The sequence below is a fragment of the Cebus imitator genome, unplaced genomic scaffold (assembly GCF_001604975.1).
Source record: "Cebus imitator isolate Cc_AM_T3 unplaced genomic scaffold, Cebus_imitator-1.0 Scaffold108, whole genome shotgun sequence".
Taxonomy (NCBI): Eukaryota; Metazoa; Chordata; class Mammalia; order Primates; family Cebidae; genus Cebus; species Cebus imitator.
The window spans coordinates 3,903,185-3,923,152 of record NW_016107423.1 but is presented as its reverse complement, the minus strand read 5'-3'; the positions used below and the strand labels follow the sequence as shown (position 1 = coordinate 3,923,152).

Sequence of the window (19,968 nt, the reverse complement as noted above, 5' to 3'; positions counted from 1 at the left end):
GAAGAGTGGCTTCACTTTTGATTAAACAACTCATCCAATAAATACCTTTTGAGTATAATCCCCAATATATGTTTATCGATTTATAATTTATATGCATACATTCCTCATTATAAAACAACAAAATAATCAAAACCAAGGATGAGATTGAAATACAAATAGAAACTTAGTGTCTTCCCCCCTCCATCTGGAGAAACCCTAATACTATGGCGACTTTGAATATGCTCATTCATCCACCCTCTCTGTGCATGCCTGGTGAATGGATGAGCATCTTCCGAAGTCTGTCCTGCCCTCCCCGGCCCTTGAGAAGAGTTCGTCCCTTCCTTCTTCTGTTACTCTGCTCCTGGTGCCCTCATATGCAATGATTATGAGGATCTGAGCTCTCTGGGGTTAGTTTCTTGTTGTGGATCCTTAGTGCTTTGCATTGTACTCAACCTATGATGAGGGCAGCAAAATGAATACACAAATAATATCAGAGTATATTATTCTCAGAGTAAGAATATCAGAGAAATATTGAAACTACTTACAAACACAAATCACTCCAAACAATCTGGAAACACACATATATACAAATAATAACACAATAAACCATTCCCATTTATTTGTAAGTATGGACTGCAACACTTTGGGATATTCCAATACTAACCCTAAACTTTCTTTAGAAACAGTCTGGGCTCAGACCAAACATCCTTTCGCAGACTAAATTAGCTTACAGTGTTTTTCCCAGTGACTTCAGTACCATTTTATTATACTGTGAAGATGCTTCATTAACTTTATTATACGTCTTAATATTTAAAATATTTTAAAATCAATATTATAAGGAATATTACATGTAGTTGGGAAAAACATGAATTAACAAGCTTTTCTTATTTCTGCTAAATAGCAAAAATTAGAAATTACACGCCATATTCAGATTATAGGGTTATAGTTTATTTTAAAGGCTGAGGGACTTTATATTTTGAAGGAACTTTATATTTAAAGGCTTAGGTACTTTATATTTCTAATATTATTTTCATTTTATAAGAAACCCAAAGACAGATTTTAGAAAACAATAAAATCCTTTTGCAAATTGAAGAACAATGGAAAATCATTATTAATTGATTAATATTCATATCGACTCTTTCCAAGAAAGAGTTGGATTAAAGGATTAAAGTGTTTTAGGGAAATACATACAATAAACCAAAATAACACAAATGAGAAACAGGTAAATAACGTGGGGGTAAAAGATTGTTCTGGGCAATGCGTGAGGGACACGTGCTGTTGAAAGAGAGGCCAGCTGCAGCCCACACTATGTGCTTTGCTGGAAACTGGCTGGCTAGAAGCAGGTCTCACACTGAATCCCACCTCTGCTGAAAAATATGTGTTTTCCTCACATCATACAAGCCAGGGTGGCCTGTCTGAGACTAGGCAAGGATCTGAGAAAAGGGAACTTGGTGGGAGTAAGTTCTATGTCTTGGGCCCTTAAAACTTGTCTGGAGGCCCCCGTTCTTCATCAGATCCATTTATTTTTTTCCTTCTTATTCTCTTCCTGTGTTTCCCTCTCACTAGAATACTTATTCTCCCCTCGTTTTCCCCTTTTCTTTGCCAGTCTTTCTTTCATCTGGATGCTGGAATTGCACTCACAGCGCAATTCACCCTTGGTAGAATGAAGAGCACCTTCAATGACAGTTCTCAGTGATAACACTTGTCCTTGATGCAGCTCACCTCTGGTCATGGGACAAGTCCATTGCTCTAATGCCAGCATCACATCCAGGGTAAATGTACAGTTGCTTGAAGTCACAGGCCTGCCAGACCTCCACCACCCCATTGTCCCCTCCGGTGACCAGGTTCTGGCCATCACTACTCAGGAGAATGGCCTTCAGAAAAGATAAAACAAAACAAAACAAAAAACACAACAACCATTTCTCTCAATTTTTCCTAAATAGCCAACTGTCACTACTGAAAAGCACTCTGTCCAGATCCTTTGTCATTACTGTCTACTGTTAGTCATTTCTCCAACTTTTCTCAAGTTCAATCCACAGAATTTCCAATGTGGAATTCATCAAAGTTCTTACATATACAAAAGATCTTATTGAAACCAAGATTAAATTCCCAAGAGAATATTATTAACTTAATCGAGGAAGAACTTGAGCATTAACATGTTTGGTTAAATGCTGACTATTAACATTGCAGAGCATTTTAGAACAAACGGAAGAAGCATATTTCAAAACAGAGTTTAATAATGACAAACCAGCAATTATAATTTATTTGTGAATGAAGGGTAAATGGGTATATGTAATTTTTGTTTAGGGTTCTAAAGATAGAAATCCTTGAAAATAAACTCACTTTTAATGTTGTGAGGGTGCAGCACTGAAACAATTATAAAAGGAGCTTTAAGAAATCTCCTAAGGGCCTAAGCTTTAATCAAACAACAGCTATCATTTCTGAAGTCTAATTCACTGGGTTAATTACTTACAATTAAATGAACTTTGGGTTTGTTTAAAGTATCAGTCCACATGAAATTGTATACTTTTAAACCAGAACACATTTATCTGGATAGCACAGAAATTCTATTATGAATTATTTAATGTAAAACAATCAATCTTTAATCTCTTGGCTTCAGTCCTACTTAGCACGGAGTATGCAGATTTACCCGTGTTGAATCATTGATCTCCATTTGAGCCAAAAGTTTCCCATTAATGCTGAAATTGCTGAATCTCCCTCGTTCATAGTATATGATACAGTGGCCTTCGCTGGAGACGGAAATCAAACGTGGAAATAAGCAGTTTTCTGGTCCTTCAAGGGCTCTCAGCAAATCTCCAGTGATGGTGTGGACAAGGCAAGGGCCCTCTGCAAAGTGAGGACATCAATGCCCAGGGTCACTTGGGGATGACAAACGACACACCAGCTCCCACCAACCTGAAAACCTCCCTGGGTGTGCACTCAGATCTGATGAAAGAAGACAGAAAGGAAAGAGGCACGCTGGCCAGGCCAAGCGCTGATCTTACATGTAAACAGAGCAAAGCCAGAGCGCCTGTTGTATACCCCACTCACGCTGCAAACTTTTTCACCAGGTAAATACTTGATCTCTTCCTTTATCAGGTAATATTCATAATAAAATGATACAGTTCACAGATTATATGAGAATGAAAGACTTCATGTGCCAGACATTTTCTCATAATATGCTTTTAGAAACTTTCCTTGAAAGTTTAATAGAATTATCAAAACAGCTGCTCATTTTCTCAAGTAGGAGCAAAATTTTATGCATTGTACCACACAAATGCATTACTGTCAAGTACATTTTACCTTTTTCTGTATTTTATACGTAAAACGTAAAAGCAAAATTGAGAAAACTTATTAAGTAATTCAGCCTACAGAAACATATTTTGTCTTTCAAATAAATGAACAGTGAGGCAAGCGTGTGAATGGAGGGTAAAGAGTGACATTTGGCTCCAATTGTTTCTGGGTTTCTTTGCCCTTTTATAAAGCCGTCTTGATAAGGTAAAACATTCACTGATCAATTCACAAAAATTGGTTAATTTAGTTTGGTATTATATATCTATTCCACTGTCCCAAAAAGATCTCCACAAAACAGTATATGAATTAGATGTTTATTTTTCAACTGATCTGAATAGACACATGTTCTACAAAGCAAGCGACATTATCAAATTTTTTCCTAATTACTAAAGTAATAGACTTGCCCTATAGAAAATCAGGAAAAAACCAGCAACCATCTCTAACATCACCACCACCTGTAGGAAATGTTTCTTTCTTTGTGCCTACTACGTGTTACTTATTTTCCTTTTTTTTTTTTTTAAACTTCACAGGGTAAAATGGTATTACACATATTATTACTTTTTAAAATTAAAAGACCGAAAATTTCCTATATGTCCATTTCTGGGTTAATTATTCTTAGATACCAATATTTTAAAAACATAGTGTGAGCCTTCAGACTCCATGGGTTCTCTGTAGAACAGATGAAATGAGCTCTAAGGACCAAACCTGACTATCTCATCACCTTGATTAAAAAACTTCAATGGTTTCCTACTATTGTCATAAAAAAAAAAAAATTTCAAATGCTGTGGCCCAGGCCCCTCCCATCCCTCCGGCTTTCTCAGTCCTCCAGGTTGTGACTATGGTGACACTCTAGCCCCCAGAGCTCCTTTCAGTTTTCCAAGCCTCAGGCTCCTTTCTGCCTGGGAGTCTTCCCACTGAGACATTAGTTCCCTGACTTCCTGAAACAAACTGTCTTCTACAAAAACTCCAAAGAGGCTGGGCACGGTGGCTCATGCTTGTAATCCCAGTACCTTGGAAGGCTGAGGTGGGTGGATCACCTGAAGTCAGGAGTTGGAGACCAGCCTGGCCAACATGGTAAAACCCCTCTTCTATTAAAATTACAAAAATTATCCAGGTGTGTTGGAGGGTGCCTGTAATCCCAGCTACTGGGGAGGCTGAGGCAGGAGAATCACTTGAACCCAGGAGGTGGAGGTTGTAGTGAGCCGAGATCATGCCATTGCACTCCAGACTGGGCAACAAGATTGAAACTGTAACTCAAAAACAAAACAAAAGCAAAACCTCCAAAGAACTAAGTAATCTTTATTTCCTTTCCATCAACCTCTACACAGCCCCTGGCCTTATAAAGAAAGGGACTTGCAGAGGGAGGGGTCCAAGGCTGTGTCTCATGAGTGACCTGACCCCCCACCTCGCCCACTCCATCAGGGATATGTTCCCTTTGTCTTTCAAATGTCCTTTATAATGGCTGCATCACATAAATATACTGTAATTTAATTTATCAGTGTTCTGGTTAGATTGCCGTTGACCACAAAATACTACATAAAAATTTACACGTATTTTGTATTAGTGCTAGTAAATATTAATCATAAAACTAAACGTCTGCAAATAACTTCGGGATACCATTTGTCTACAGTCATGGTATGAGAAAACGATCATTTTCTAAATATTTGAAATGAAAGAAATGACTTCTGACCTTTAGCACCACTGATAACAAGCCCAAGTTCTGCACAAACGGAAACACAGACAACTTCGTGGTCATGGCCTGTGAGGACGGCTCTTGGTGCAGGATAGTCACCTGCAAGAAAACAGCAGCAGTGAGGCACCATGGACCAACGGCAGGGGCAGAGGGCTACACCAGCAATGCAACCTTCAGAAACGTATTGTGTTTATTAAGGCATTATTATTAAGCTGTGTGACCATGAGCGGGTTCTTAACCTATCTGCTCTCCTCTTCCGTGAAATGCACATAACTAGTGAACCTATGACACATGCTGTTTATATATACTGTCATCACGTTCTAAGCATATCACGTGTGTTAACTTGTCCTGTAATCTTGTTGACAGGACAAGTTAACAAACGTGGCATGGTTAGAACATGATGAGAATGGTAATGAGTATTCTTTTTCTTCCATTATTGTTAAGAAATGGCACAACGTCTGCTAAGTCATTTATCTGTGTTACTTACCTATGAGGTAGGTACTCTTACAATCCCTAGTCTATAGCCTAGAAATCCAAGGCTTTGCATGGTAATTGAACTTGCCCAAGTTCATACAGCTATGTGCTGGAATTGAACCCACTTCACTTTATCAGTGCAAACTTAGCTAAAAAGTCCAGCTGAATTACATCCCCGAAGCATTTTCACTGCTAACTGCTTTCATAAACTGAATGACTTAGAGAATATTATGCCTTTTATATGAAGTTCTACATTTTTCTCTTCTTTTACTGAAAGGAAATGAGCTTACTCTGCATCACCCATATAGGCTGTTTAGTTTGTGATCTTTCTTTTCTGGCACTTGTGTTCTTGGCATGCTTGCCTGTTTTTCTCTGTGAATTCCCATTTTTGGTGGGATAACCACCCCCAGCCCCCCATCTTGTCTCTCAGAGAAACACCCCATATTTTGGTCTTGGCGCCCCTCTTTCCCAGAGCTGCCTCCTAGGTTGAACTCCTGGCCCTCACTGGGGTTAGGGGAAGCTGAAGGTTCCAGGGCTGGCAGAGGCACCTCCCCCTGGATAGCCCCTTCTTTGGCACTGATGGGACCCCTGGGTGCTGGCCAGCTGGGCTGCTGCTCTAGTTCTCTGCCCACAGTGGCAAGAGGGAAGCCACAGAAAGTTCACAAGGAAAGTGCATAACGACAAGGCCTGACCTAGTAAGGTGCCCCACATCTTCCACTGCGGTCTGCCAAGAGCCCCTTCCTTAAGAGCTGCCTATCTTCTGTCTCCCCAGGGATTTCTCAGTTTTATTTAATTTTTTTCAGACCCATCAGCTCCAATTTTGCTTTTGAGGCATCTCTTAGATAGAGTGCGGGAGAAGGGGAACAGCAGCTCACGCTACTTTGCCATCTTCTTCTAAATGCATGGATATTGCTTAAATGCGTTTTCACTATTGGTAGAGTGGCCATTTATAATGTCAGCAGTCCTGGATTTGTCTGAAACACATTCATACCATTTATAAAATTATGTTTTACACTGCAGGAAAAAGGTGAAAAAGAAAAAAAAAATGTTTCAAAGATGCTCTGGGCTCCCTGGTATCATAAGCTTTAAGCATTGAGAAGAGTTCTCAAAAGAAAGGAAATCAGCATATCAAAGAGACATCTGCACCCCCATGTTTACTGCAGCACTATTCACAATAACTCAGGTATGGAACCAACCTAAGTGTCCAACAAATAATGAAAAGATAAAGAAAATGAGGCATATTTACCTAATGGAATATTGTTCTGCTATTAAAGAAAAAAAAAAGAAATCCTGTAATTTGCAACAGCACAGATGGAACCCAAGGACATCAGGTTAAGTGAAATAAGCCAGGCACAGAAAGACAACTGTCCCATGTTCTTACTTATATGCAGGAGCTGAAGAAATTGATCTCACAGAGGGAATAAACAGAATGGTGGTTACCGGAGGCCGGCAAGGGTGGTGGGGAGGGGTTGGTTAATGGGTGAAACAACACAGTTAGGTAGATACAGTTAGAAGGAATAAGATAGCATTCCTACAGCTAACTGTGACTACAGCTAACAATTTATTGTACATTTCAAAATAACGAGAAGAGAAGATTTGGAATGTTCCTAATGCAAGGAAATAATAAACGTTTGAGGGGTTGGATATCCCAATTACCCAGATTTGATCATTACACATTGTATCCTTGTATCAACATATCTCATCAATATGTACAACGATTATGTATTCGTAAAAATTAAATCTTAAAGTACTGGTAAGATTTTATGTGTAATATCAGCTTTAACTTTTCTAAATGATAATTTTATCTTGGAGAGACTAGCACATTGGAAAACCCTGAAATAATACACTTAATTCATTTATATAAAATAAATAGTTTTGAGCACTTTCCCTAATGTGCTATAGAAAAAATAAAAAGCAATCTGATCCTATTGCAGAGAATGAGAAAAAATGTATAAAAATATTTCTTATGCATGTTATACATTTCCTGCTAGGAAATGAGTTTTTCAAAGGCTTGTGTCTGATTCAGAGAGTTTAAAGTGTTTTATCTGTTTCATTACAATTTCCCTAGGTCATCTGAATAAACTGTGGCACTTAACTATTAGGGGATATTGTTTAGGGCCCCTGAAAGCACCGTTTCCTTCTTTAAGTGAAAGGCAAATAAAATGTCATTCCAGGCTTTCAGAGTTGGGAAACCTGCAGCAGGGGGAAAGCTTATTTCCTATATTTCATTTCGTTGCTAGGGACAGATGTCACACACCCAACAATCATTTGAAATCTTGGGAATATTCTGTCACTGTCACATCACGGTTGATTGATGTAGCCCAGGGTTAAAGGGCCCAGTGCAGAGGGAGGTGCAGGTGGACAGCCCCTCTGAGGGCCATTGCCATGGCCCTCAGCCCCACCACTGCCTCCACAGAAGCACTCGCTATGTGCTGGAATGACTAGAACTGATAAAGAACAAACATGTCCAATTTTTACATTCCTTATAGATATGCATTTGGAAACTCTGAATATTTAAAAGGCCTAAAATAAACAAATTCCATCCTCCTTTTATCAAAATTCATTTCAATATTATGAAAACGGATGATGAAAAAAATACACTAGTATTAGATGCTGCTGTTCACATAGACCTGGTAAGGAGAGGTTTTTCAGTGAGACGGTCTCTGGCTTTTGGGAAAATGGTCAAAGTAAAGAACTCATGGTTCTAATTTTAAACCTCATTTGTGGGACACTGATATGCAGGGGAAGCCGTGGTCCTTCTGATTTAGAACTAAACAAAGCCAGTGGAGTTGCTAAGACCTCTGCTCCCCAGTGAGTTGATGAACCTCCTGATGTATGACATTAGATTTTCTTTCTCACCTTGGGGAAGTCACTGCAGAACCATGGCAAAAGTATAAACCATGTTTATACTTAGATAAAATATGATACCTTTTAAAAGTTAAAATCCCAGAATAAGGAATTTAGTCAAAGGGTATGGCAGTTTCATTACTATTATGATTTCAAGATTTATTTCAACATATTATGTTAGAAATTTGCTGGGATAGCTGAGAAGAGCAGTATCAGTCAGGAGTCCCTTATCAAGACCCCAACTTGTCAGCCACAGGTGGGTGCAGTAGAGGTCTGTTCCGAATACCACATATGCTTGCTCCCGCATTTCCCAAGGTCCCAAGATAAATACAAATAAAAACATTCTGTGGGTTGGAAAGTGTCAAATTCACCCATGATATGTTTTCATTTCCTTATGTACTTACAGAGTACTCACTGAGGAACAGAAGATAGATATGGTGGAGGCATTTATTCATTCACTCTTAACTTCTTTTTCCTCTTCTGAGATAACAATGACTACATTTTTCTGGGAGCACTGCCACTGCAGGGCAACTGCTTCTCTTGAAGTCCTGAGCCCAGATCTAGGTCACAGTACAGGACCTAGATCTGGGCTCACCTTCCAAAAACAACTATTGGTATCATCCACCTCTCCTTCCTCAGGAACCTGGGCTTTGTGTAAAGCCCAGACACCCCCTGGTCTGGAAATCGAAGCCCTCTAATCAGAACACATTAGTCACTCTGTATATATTGCTTCCAACCTGGGCCCAGGACCTTTCTTGACGCCTTAGTCCTGTACAGGGAAAGGAAAAGCAGAGGCTGAGTGGCAAGCAGCTCCCTTCTCAGTCTGGAACCCTGGAAAGTCTCCTGGTGTTAGGCTGGGGGATGGAGCGAATGAGTGGTCTACCACAGAATGGGCTCTGTGATATGGATGTTTCAATACATCCATTCCCTTTTGGTCCTTGACAAGCCCTGCAAGGTGAGAACTACTGCATATGGAGCTATGCTTCCTCTGATCTTAAAAAGATTTTTTAACACACTCTAAATCCTAGCTAAGATTCCTTGCTCTGAGAAGTGAGATGAACTTGTCTAATGTATCTAAATCTAAATATATTCTACAATTCTCTGTGCTATTCGTTGTCCATGCTTTCATTTCTTATAGTAGCACCAGTTAGTGACAGTTGTGGAACTGGGCACCAGGATAGTCTTTTTAAAACAAGGCTGGATGCAAACAAAGAGAAATATGTGATTTGGCAGATGTTTGGTGACAGGTTGTGGCTGGCAGGAGGGTCAGCGTCCAGAGCTGAGGCATACACAATGGGAGCCCAGAGAAGGTGTGTGTGCACAGCTGGAGTCTCCTTTGCAATTGGCTTCTCCTTTGACAGTCTGCATAATGCCTGTACATGAGCTACAGGACTTATTTTTAAAAGGTAGGATGGAAGAGCATAATAACAATGTGTTATCTACAGTACCCAATGAATATTTGTAGATTTGCATTGAAAAGATGAACAGTAAATCCTCTTCAAAGTTTCACATGGCTATGATTTAAAAATTTTTGTGTGTATGTATATCAAATTCTCTATAAAGCACCTTATATCTGATCTACACATTAAAACTACATACTTTAAAAGCAGATTGGCTTTTGAGCTGAGGTCCCAATGTATTCTGAATGTCTGCTGAAGAGACAACAATGTTAACTTGCCTCTCTTGTGACTATCTTGTTGGAAGCTATAGCACGTAACGAGAAATGTCAAGTCCCAAGATCAATGAAATTTTGGACTCTAGGGATTCCACAGGAATAGCATTGATCCTTTTAAAGAACACCAGTCAGAGATGGGTTGTAATATATTGCAAAGAGAGGCTCAAGAGGATAAGCGGCCAAGTCCAAGATACCAACCTGACAAAAAATTCAATCAGCTTTTAGCACAAATTGCCAGCTCGGCTCCGCTCTCATTCATGCAGTAGGCTGCTTCCAATTAAAGTGCGCAAATTAATTTTTATCACTTCCAAATTAGTTTCAGAATTTGTGTAAAAGTCTGTTTCAGATGAAAGCATCTGTCCCTCACATCTTTGCAATTCTGTTATCTAGTTAGGGACCTATTTAAAGTCTCCAAGATAATTTCTATGTTCAAAGCCACAAGTTTGAAAGAATAACAATAAATATTATTATAAAATACATTAATAAAACAACGATAATTTGACTCTAACCTACACTAGGTAGCCTTTGCTTATATTTTTTATGGTCTGAAACTCTGTATCTAATAGTCTGCTTATAGATAGTCATTCTCTTTACGACCAGTTCATCACATGGTCAAAAGGATTAGAAAAAGACTAATCTTTCTGAGATGTCTGCATTTGTCACAACAATATATTTGACACAACAAAACCACACATACTTTCTATACCTGCCTAAAACATTTCACAAACATAACATTTTTTTCTTCATGGAATTAATAGAGCTGTCCATTACAATATAATAACGAGTGCAAGAGAAACAAACATATTAAAGTCAGTTGAGTTTATCTTGAGAAGATTTCAGTGATGTGCATGTAAGGCTAAATGATAAATCCTATCATTTCATGATGCTGTGACAAACAGGTATGATTTGGCCTCGCTGACACACAAAGCAGTTTCATGTCCACACCAAAGCCTATCCCTGCATCATGACAGCTACTAGGTTATTATGTTCCATGCTAGGACTTCCCCCTTCAAGAACAGGTTAATACATACAACCTCCAAAACCTAAGAGCATTGTGTCACACACTTTGATACAAATTTAGAGACAACTAGCTTTCTGGTCTTGAGTATCAACGTATTATGAGACAGAAAACACATATGGCCTGCTTCTCTGACCTGTGAATTGGAACCTAGAGTAGATTAAACTGGAACAGAAAAAAAATCTCTTTTCATATTGTGAGTTTTCTGATGGAAATGACTATGGCTATGTCAAACCACAGGTGGAGCACCGATATGACAGTCAATTCAGTGTGTGGTGACTGCCTGAAAAAAAGCGGGAAGAGACCGACATAGATGGTAGCCCTACTCAGGCATGTATGTGCTACTAGGTTGGCTTTTTAAATAGATAAATGAGCCATAAATCAGTCATTCAATCAATACGAAACCTGAGTGTTTTTTTTTTTTTTACTATTATGATCATCCTTATGGAAAAAAATTAAAACCAGTTTTTTTTTTCATAATCATCTATTTGATGTAAAGTTAAGCATTTTATGGATGTTCAAAGTATTTATGCCACAAAATATTATCCAATAACAATTCATGATTCCCATAACAAATACTCGACATCCTCAGTATATCCAAGCAGGAGAAGCAGTTTGTGATTAGTATAAAAGTAGATTCTTGTAAACTCCAGAAAGTCAGTGACTTCCCAGCATTCCCAGCTGCTGAGATAGTGCCAGGCACACAGTAGGCACTCAACACATATTGTTGCTTGACTAATACTTTAGGTGCTTATCTTGTTTATTCTAAAAAAGCACTTTCCCCTCTTATTAATGTACCATTCTACATATGTTCACATTAAATATCTAATAAAGTCTTGACAGAATGGAGTCTATGGAAGTGGTTTAGGTTCATAATGATGACAACAGTCTTTGACTAAAAATAAATTCCTATAGATGAAGGCAATACTGAAAAATACATATTGATAATCTGTCATAATATCTTTAAGATAATCCTGTCCTCACTTAAAACTTAAATATGATGCTGCTTTTTAACAAATATAATATCCACGTTTTCATTCTTAAGTAGTATAAAAGCATTTTGTATTTACATAGCTCCTGTTGTAAGGAACTTTAAATAATTTAAATATTATTGTATTTAACTTTTCTTGCTAACTCATGCACCAAAGCTACAATTGATAGTTAGTCATTTTTTGGTTTAAAAGATCACTAGAAAACAAGAGTAGTGAACACAGATAATTACTATAATTTAATATTTTTCTTTAATATTCTTTACCTCCTAGCAGTACATTAACATCTTATCTCTGCTACCAGATGGCAGCTTTTAGGAAACAAATCCCCTTTTTGGAAATAACACTTGCATCATTTCTGGGCGTCATTTTGAAGATGGTAGTTAATTAGATTTAAAGCTGTATTCTGTTCTTTTAAGTTTTTTCTAATAACTTCTAATTTTTTGTCAGTGTATATGAAAGATACTACATGGACCTGCTGCTTGGTTAGATTTTAAAAGAAATGCTACACTATTATGGAAATAAAAGCAATTTGGAAATATGTGAACATATATTTAGATAAAATATACCTGATAGTGTACCATTCTTGAGAATAATAAAGCCATCACTGGTAGGTCATATGGCTTATCCACACGTATGTATATACGCATACATAGACATACTAGAATTCTGTTAAAAATAAATTTTTTAAGGACATGGCTTTAAAAAAGAGCAAATAAGGAGATTATTTACTGCTATTTAGATATGTTTGTTAATAACAAAGAATTGGTAACTAACTATTTGAACTGGTTGGAAATCAAGCAACATTGAATATCTTTTCCTTCAAATCAAGATCCCATCTTGTTCAAATTTAGAATGAGACTCGTGTATATACACTCTCTTGTTCAGTAGCTATGCCAAGAGGCACACTTTATTTCACAACATATTTAGTTTCTTCACCCACTGTTCAACTCTAGCTATGGGCAACAGAAATAAAATTTCACATAACATTTGGACATCTAATCCAATCTTCCACTATCTTCTCATACAAATATATTTCTCCATTCTCTCCTGTATTGACCTTTGTTCCTATCCATCCAAAGCCACTTCCTACTTTTGCAGTATTCCTGTCAAAATGCATAAGAGTTGAGGGGACAAAGTGGGACATGAAGGGTGGATGTGCAATTCACTTTCCACCCCCAGCTGTCTCACAGGTTGGAACTGACCAGAGAAGCAGCAGCCAGCCAAGCAATGTAACATGGCATCTTGCAGATTTGTTTACTCTTATAACATTTTAGTTGTAGATGCACAGGTTTCCTAAAAAATTGTTCTATCTGTTGGGTTATATGTATTCCTCAAATTCATGTTTCAGTTTATATTTGACAATCTAAATAATCCTGGTTTGGGTACTTGCCATTACCACTTCACAGAAACCTTTCTATATTTGACAGGAAAGTCACGCATTTGAATGAATTATTGAAAGCTTAGTAATTAAAAGCAGTAATTATTTCTAGGCAATCTCTTATCCAGCTCTTTAGTCATCTGATCTATTGGAAACCTATTATGTGTACCGCTATGACAGGAGCTTAAGATGGAAAGACAGACACTCGTTATCTACTTTAGAGTTTTCTTGGGACAGCAGTCCAAGAACTAATAACTGCTCCTACATAAATAAAATTTCCTTGGAAAAAGAAGTTTGAGAGGCTGGCTGTGGATTAAACAAGCATCAACAATTTATTTGTGTAAGACTTCCAGAGCTTATATAGAAAGTTTGAGCATAAACTATATTCCAAAATTATTTCATGAAGGAGTCCAGCCTCCCCTGACGCTTTCTTCCTATAGGATATCTTAGGGTGCACTGGGGAATAAAAGTCACTTGAGGAATCCTCCCAAGCAAGAAAACTGTCTTAATCAATTTTTGCATCCCTCACAATGCCTCATGTGAAGGAGGTACTCACTCACTGGTTTTTAAATGAATAAATGAAGAAATTTACTACAGTATGTGATAGATAGTGGTTAGTGCCCTGACTGAGACACAGTTAAAATCTTCTGAAAATTCAGAGAAGGAGGGATTATTTTCAGCTGAAAGAAATCATATGAGGTTTAATGGACTAGATGATGTTGAAGAAAATTTCTGAAGGATAGGGACATTTGGAGACTGGGTTGCTGAGCAGAGGATCTGGGGAGGGGATCAGTGAGGGGAATCTGGAAGTCTCTCCATGTTAGAGGTGATAGTACTGCTCATATTAATACTTTGAACATAGCTACGTTCCAATACAGATTTTGGCCACTTCAGCTTTCATATTTTATAATCCTTACACCTTAGGAAAAAACTAAAAGGCAAAATATATTTAAAATAAACTATAGTTCGACAGAACAATTTTATACAAACACTTACTGCTATTAGGGTTGTCTCCTATGATATGGTGCCGCCCACTCCAGTACCAGAGCAGCAGGGTGGCATCTCGAGATCCGGACACGATGTAGCAGTCCCCACCAATGTATGACTCGGACCTGGCCAAGCATGTGACCACATCCCAATGGCCAAATACAATCTGAGTCAATTTCCCTGTAACACAGAAATGATAGGTTTGCTAAATTTTGCTTCATTTAATCTTTTTCTTCAAATAGTAATAAGCATAACTTTATTTTATCAGATTTTTAAAAATTTTACCGCATTTTTATTTTATTTTACCAGTTTTATGAAAAGCCCATCTATAGGCCAGTAAAGTTACAACGTTATCCAAATCTGCCTACAGGTTGCTTTCTTGCATTGCTTTTGAAAATTGATAAGAGAATGTCACCTAAGATTTTTTTTTTTTTTTTTTTTTTTTGAGATGGAGTTTCATTCTTGTTGCCCAGGCTAGAGTGCAATGGTAAGATCTCAGCTCACCACAACCTCCGCTTCCCAGGTTCAAGTGATTCTCCTGCCTCAGCCTCCCGAGTAGCTGTGATTACAGGCATGCATCACCATGCCTGGCTAATGTTGTATTTTTTTTAGTAAAGATGAGGTTTCTCCATGTTCGTCAGGCTGGTTTCAAACTCCCAACCTCAGGTGATCCCCTGGCCTCTGTTTCCCAAAGTGCTGGGATTACAGGCATAATCCACTGTGCCTGACCATCACGTGAGATTTTTAAGGGAAAGACTTTATAAAATAACACAATCATGATTTTTCTCTTCAGGGTTTGGGTCAGATCAAGGGGAGTTTTAGGATATTTTACTGTATACGAATTTGTGGGATGGGAAAAATAGCCCAATTTGTCCTGTGAACTCAGGGATCATGCTAACGTTTAGAACAGATGAAGTCAGATACTTCATTCAGAATAGATGAAGTCAGTTACTTTGCTTACAATGTGAACATTTAATTTGAATCTTGACTATTCATATTGACAAATGATAAAAATGCCTACATTATTGAGTATGAGTTCATATTCAGCTTTGGTTTTAACAAGAGTCATTTTGAAGAGAATATGGTGTTTCATAGTTAGGATTACCTGTTTCTGTAGAATAAACTCTGAAGCTCTTATCCCAGAATCCACAGATAAGAATATAGCGATTATCTGCTGTCACCACAAAACAATGTGCATTGATTTGTATACTCTGGTCGACAAGGTCTGTGATCTGCCTTTTGTTTACACCAGAATTATTGGCTAAAAATAAATGGAAAAGAAGCATTTGAAGAAAGATTCCATTATGAGTTTCACCAAGCGCTTATAGAAGGAAAACAACATTTTCATGCTTCATTTATCCAGAAATAGTTTTTTTAATGGTACATGACTATTAAGATTCTCCCTTGAGGAATATAAATTTCCTTTGTAGCAATGATTATTTATGATCCATATTACATATTTTAAAATTATGCCAGAAATTTCAGTTCTCCCTCCACCAATAAATAAAAACAATATGAGGAATTCAAAATAATTAATTTAAAACATAATAAAATATGTTAATGCATTTAATTCTTTAGATGCTCACTATGCCCAAGTTCATTAGTTTATAAGAATCACATGAGAAGTAAATATTGCATGAAGTATGTTATTAAGGAAGATATATCTTAATATTTGCTCCAGTCTGTCATTTTCTGATGGTATTCATAATTCCTGTGAAAAAGGACGGTAGAGATTTGAGCAAGGGATGTTGTTATGTGGGCAGCCCCACAGGGAGCTTCAGGTCAGCAGCGTTACAGGCCTGCATTGTCAACAGACAGAAGGCCTTTCCAGGATGGGCTAGCAGGGGAGGAGAGGAACAAAAAAGATGAGAGAGGGATTGGGGAGGAAAGAGGCAAAGAATCATGTAGAGCCCTGGGATTGCATCTGAATAAAGTCAGGAACTCAGAGACACCATCTGATTTCCCCAGTGTCTGTCTGCATGCCAGCCTGTCCCTTACTGCATGCCATCCTTGCAGGATAAATTCCTTGGCTGAATTCTTAAACAGAAATGCAGATGAAGGTCACCACCACCGCTCTCTAACACCAATTAAATATAAGTACTACTATTTGTAGCTATCTACTAATACTATAAAAATAATTACTGGAAAATGTAAGCAATAAAAAAAATTATACAAAAAAGTCAGTAAGCAAAAGAAAACCAAAGGTTTCTGGAAAACTATACAACTGGTCCTTAACTAATTAGAATAGACCTATTTTCCATGGTTACACACTAGTTGTATATTTCATTGCCAATGTCTGTTGGACAGAGGAATAGCTAGACTAGACTAATAATATTCTTAATCCTAAACCTTAGAAGCTCTCAAAGACATGTAAATGGTATTTCGTGTAGGGGGTTTAAGTACCTAATTGAAATGTCTGTATCTTATCTTATTTCTGGATTCAAAGATGAAGGATAAGCTAGAATCTAAGAATAAGAGGCTGGGCATGGTGGCTCCTGCCTGTAATCCTAGCACTTTGGGAGGCTGAGACAGGCAGATCACTTTGAGGTCAGAATTTCCAAACCAGCCTGTCCAACATGGTGAAACCATCTCTACTAAAAATAGAAAAATGAGCCAGGCGTAGCAATGCATGCATGTAATTCCAACTACTCGGGAGGCTGAGGTGGGAGAATTGCTTGAACCCGGCAGGTGAAGGTTGCAGTGAGCCGAGATTGTGCCACTACACTCCAGCCTGGGTGACACAGTGAAACTCCATCTCAAAAAAAAAAAAAAAAAAATCTAAGAATAAAACCCCATAACTTTTAATATGTAGCTTGATAATTTTTGCAGCATTTTCAATTTTTTTCTAATTTATCTTACTAATCATCCAATGAATTAGATAGAACAAACATTATTAAAAATCACCTTACAGATATGAAACTGGAAAGGCTTAGAAAGACTAAGAAGCTAGCTCTGGATCAAATGGCTAGTAAATATGTACACGATTCTTTAAAAATATTTTGAATGTCTGCTGCAAAGAGTTATAGCTCATCAGTTTGTAATTCCTATGAAACATTTGCTTTAAAACAGGTTCGCTTAAAAAAATTCAATGATAGAGACTTCCAGAAAAGATGTTCTTCCATATTAGTTTCTTTTAATAATCTTTTTGATTCCTTATATTTTAAATAATACTGAGCTGTTAGAGAACATTTTAGGCTGAAAGAAAATACAGTTTGGAATTATTTGCCTTATTTATAAGCAACTTAAATGACCTCCAAAAATATCAGGAAATAATTCCTGTAATGCCAAAGCTCTTATATGGCATATTATAATTTACACAGCTCCTTGATGATAATTTGATATTATTAGCAAATTAATCTTGTGGAAGAAAAATATTATTCAACTATCTTTTATGAAAAATAACTACATATGAATATGTGGATGGCATCCATGAAAATTTATTCTTGTTTATTAACATACCAATTAAGGGGTCCATTTCAATGGGAAGATGGTGGGCTTGATCCAAGGAGTATCCTGGAGCTCCTCGAAGGCCTAAAGATTAAAAAAAGAGAGAAAAACTACCATAAAATTTTTGAAAAGGAGGAATTTCCTAATGGGCAGTGTTTTATGATGATTTTACAAAACGCTATTTGCTTAAAAATTAACTGTTCTAAGAATGATTCAGTTATACTATGTGTCTCTGTAGATAGCCTTACAAAATAATCATAACAGGGACTTCAGGTTTCCACTTAAGATGTAGAAGGTTGGAAGAAGTTTTATCTCTGTTCTGATGATGAGAAAAAGCTGGCTAAATAGAAAATCATAACATTTATTGAACCCATCAAAAAGCTAAGGTCACTGAGCAATCAATGAGCCTGAAATCAATGAAAGGGCTATGCTTCCAAGCAGGGATGGGTATAAGCCTGAGCTCACCTGGTGAGGACAGAGGAAGCTGGGGCTCCCATCCAACGGGGACTTTTTTTCAACATATGACAAGTAAATTGAAGGTATAAAATTGGGCCACACCTAAAATCTTAATCTCACTAAAAGCTATTTTCTGAGGATTAATGTTTAGGGCCTGATGAAGTTCATTAGTCATCGTTTTTCACATGTGATTATATAATATATATAACACTTTTGAACAAGTTTAAAGAAAAATTTAGTCCTTTATAGTCTTTTTTCTCAATGCAAAACATTTCTAGAGGCTCTCTCCTGAGAATAATACTGTCATAAATTTTGCTGTCTATCTCTGATTGAATGGACGTAGCGTTACCTTATGTTGATAATATCACCAATAACCTTAAAATAGGGGCACTTAGAAACTCGTAGGAGATAAAGCTATGGTACAAATCACCGTGTTTTTTAAAGCAATGTAGAGGTCAGTAGAATAGAGAGATTCAGTTTACTTCAGCATGGCTCAGCAATTCAACTCCAGAGACAGGGGGAGTCTTTGGCTTTCTGGGAGATCTTGAGTGGTGAACCGGGCCAATTAAATCATTTGGTCACATCCACTTTGCCACGGTTAAGCATTAACATGTCTAGATGTTTGCTACAACATTATGTCACTTCAAGATGTACTGGCTGGTACTTTTAGGAATGAATTTGGAGGAAACATGTGAAATGTGAAATCACTGGACAATTTAGATTTTGTCTTTTTGCAAAGATTCTAAGCTCTGCAAGGATACAGCTGGTGCTGGTCCTGTTTATTGCTGTATATACAGTGCTTAGGACTACTTGACACATAATAGTCATTCAAATATTTACTAAATAAATTACTGATGTAGACGAAACAGGATTTGAAGCCAACATCCAGAAACCCAGATTCAAAGTCACTTCTGTTTGATATAGGAGAAAAGTGTGGTGCATTTTTAAATTTTTATATTTATTTTTTGCAGGAAGGCAATGGCAGAAAAAAGTAGGAGAACCTTTATTATTGGTAGAACTGCTTCAATTTGCCAAATATCTATTGAGTACTTAACTATGATCCAAGCATTCTATGGGGCACTAACATAAAGCAGAAATGAAGGAGACAGGCAGGAGTCACTGAGTTGGGTTTGACAATTTATTTAGTCTGCTGTTTTTTCAGATAATGTGGCATATGAGCTAATCCCAGTACACTTTTTTACCTTAATTTAATTGTAGCTTTAAAGAAATCTTTAGTAAGCGATTTGCTCAGGCACACATACCTACTGTGTTGTGCCATCTATTCACTGCAAACAGTCGGCTGCAAGTCACTGTCACCACTGCAGGGATGGTCAAGTGGGGCAGGGTGTTGGCTGCGACATGGGTTACCGGAGAATTTGAAGGAAACTTCAGCACCATTATCACATCCTGTTGCATCTGATCTTTAAACATGAGTGGACTCTGTGGAAGGAAACACTGTTGAATAGAAAGGGAAGAGAACAGAGGAAGACAAAAGGAATAACACAGTTAGTGAAAGGTCTAGGGAGAATGAGGTTAAGCAGACAAGGCCAGCACGAGCACACACAAGGAGGAAAGGCCACCTGCACTTCCATACTGGTGAATGTCTGCCCCAAATTGAGCATCTTTGACTTGGGGGTGGCACAGAGAATAGAGAACATGAATTCTGTGAAGTCACTGATACAGGGAAACAGAATCATTAAAGACCAGCCTCAACTCAAATATCGCCAC

General features: G+C 37.6%; 1 protein-coding gene across 12 annotated transcripts in view; it reads right to left on the bottom strand.

Annotated features, from left to right (window-relative positions):
* The window catches only part of NBEA (neurobeachin), a 707,023-nt gene that overhangs the window by 2,574 nt on the left and 684,481 nt on the right, over positions 1-19,968 (bottom strand). For all 12 annotated transcript variants that reach the window (XM_017537954.2, XM_037741813.1, XM_017537951.2 and 9 more), the window contains 7 exons: positions 19,503-19,695; positions 17,797-17,868; positions 15,443-15,598; positions 14,347-14,517; positions 4,964-5,065; positions 2,630-2,826; positions 1,702-1,853 (listed from right to left, as the gene is read on the bottom strand). In XM_017537954.2, coding sequence (XP_017393443.1) covers positions 1,702-1,853; positions 2,630-2,826; positions 4,964-5,065; positions 14,347-14,517; positions 15,443-15,598; positions 17,797-17,868; positions 19,503-19,695 — 1,043 coding nt within the window. The remainder of the gene's footprint in view (positions 1-1,701; positions 1,854-2,629; positions 2,827-4,963; positions 5,066-14,346; positions 14,518-15,442; positions 15,599-17,796; positions 17,869-19,502; positions 19,696-19,968) is intronic.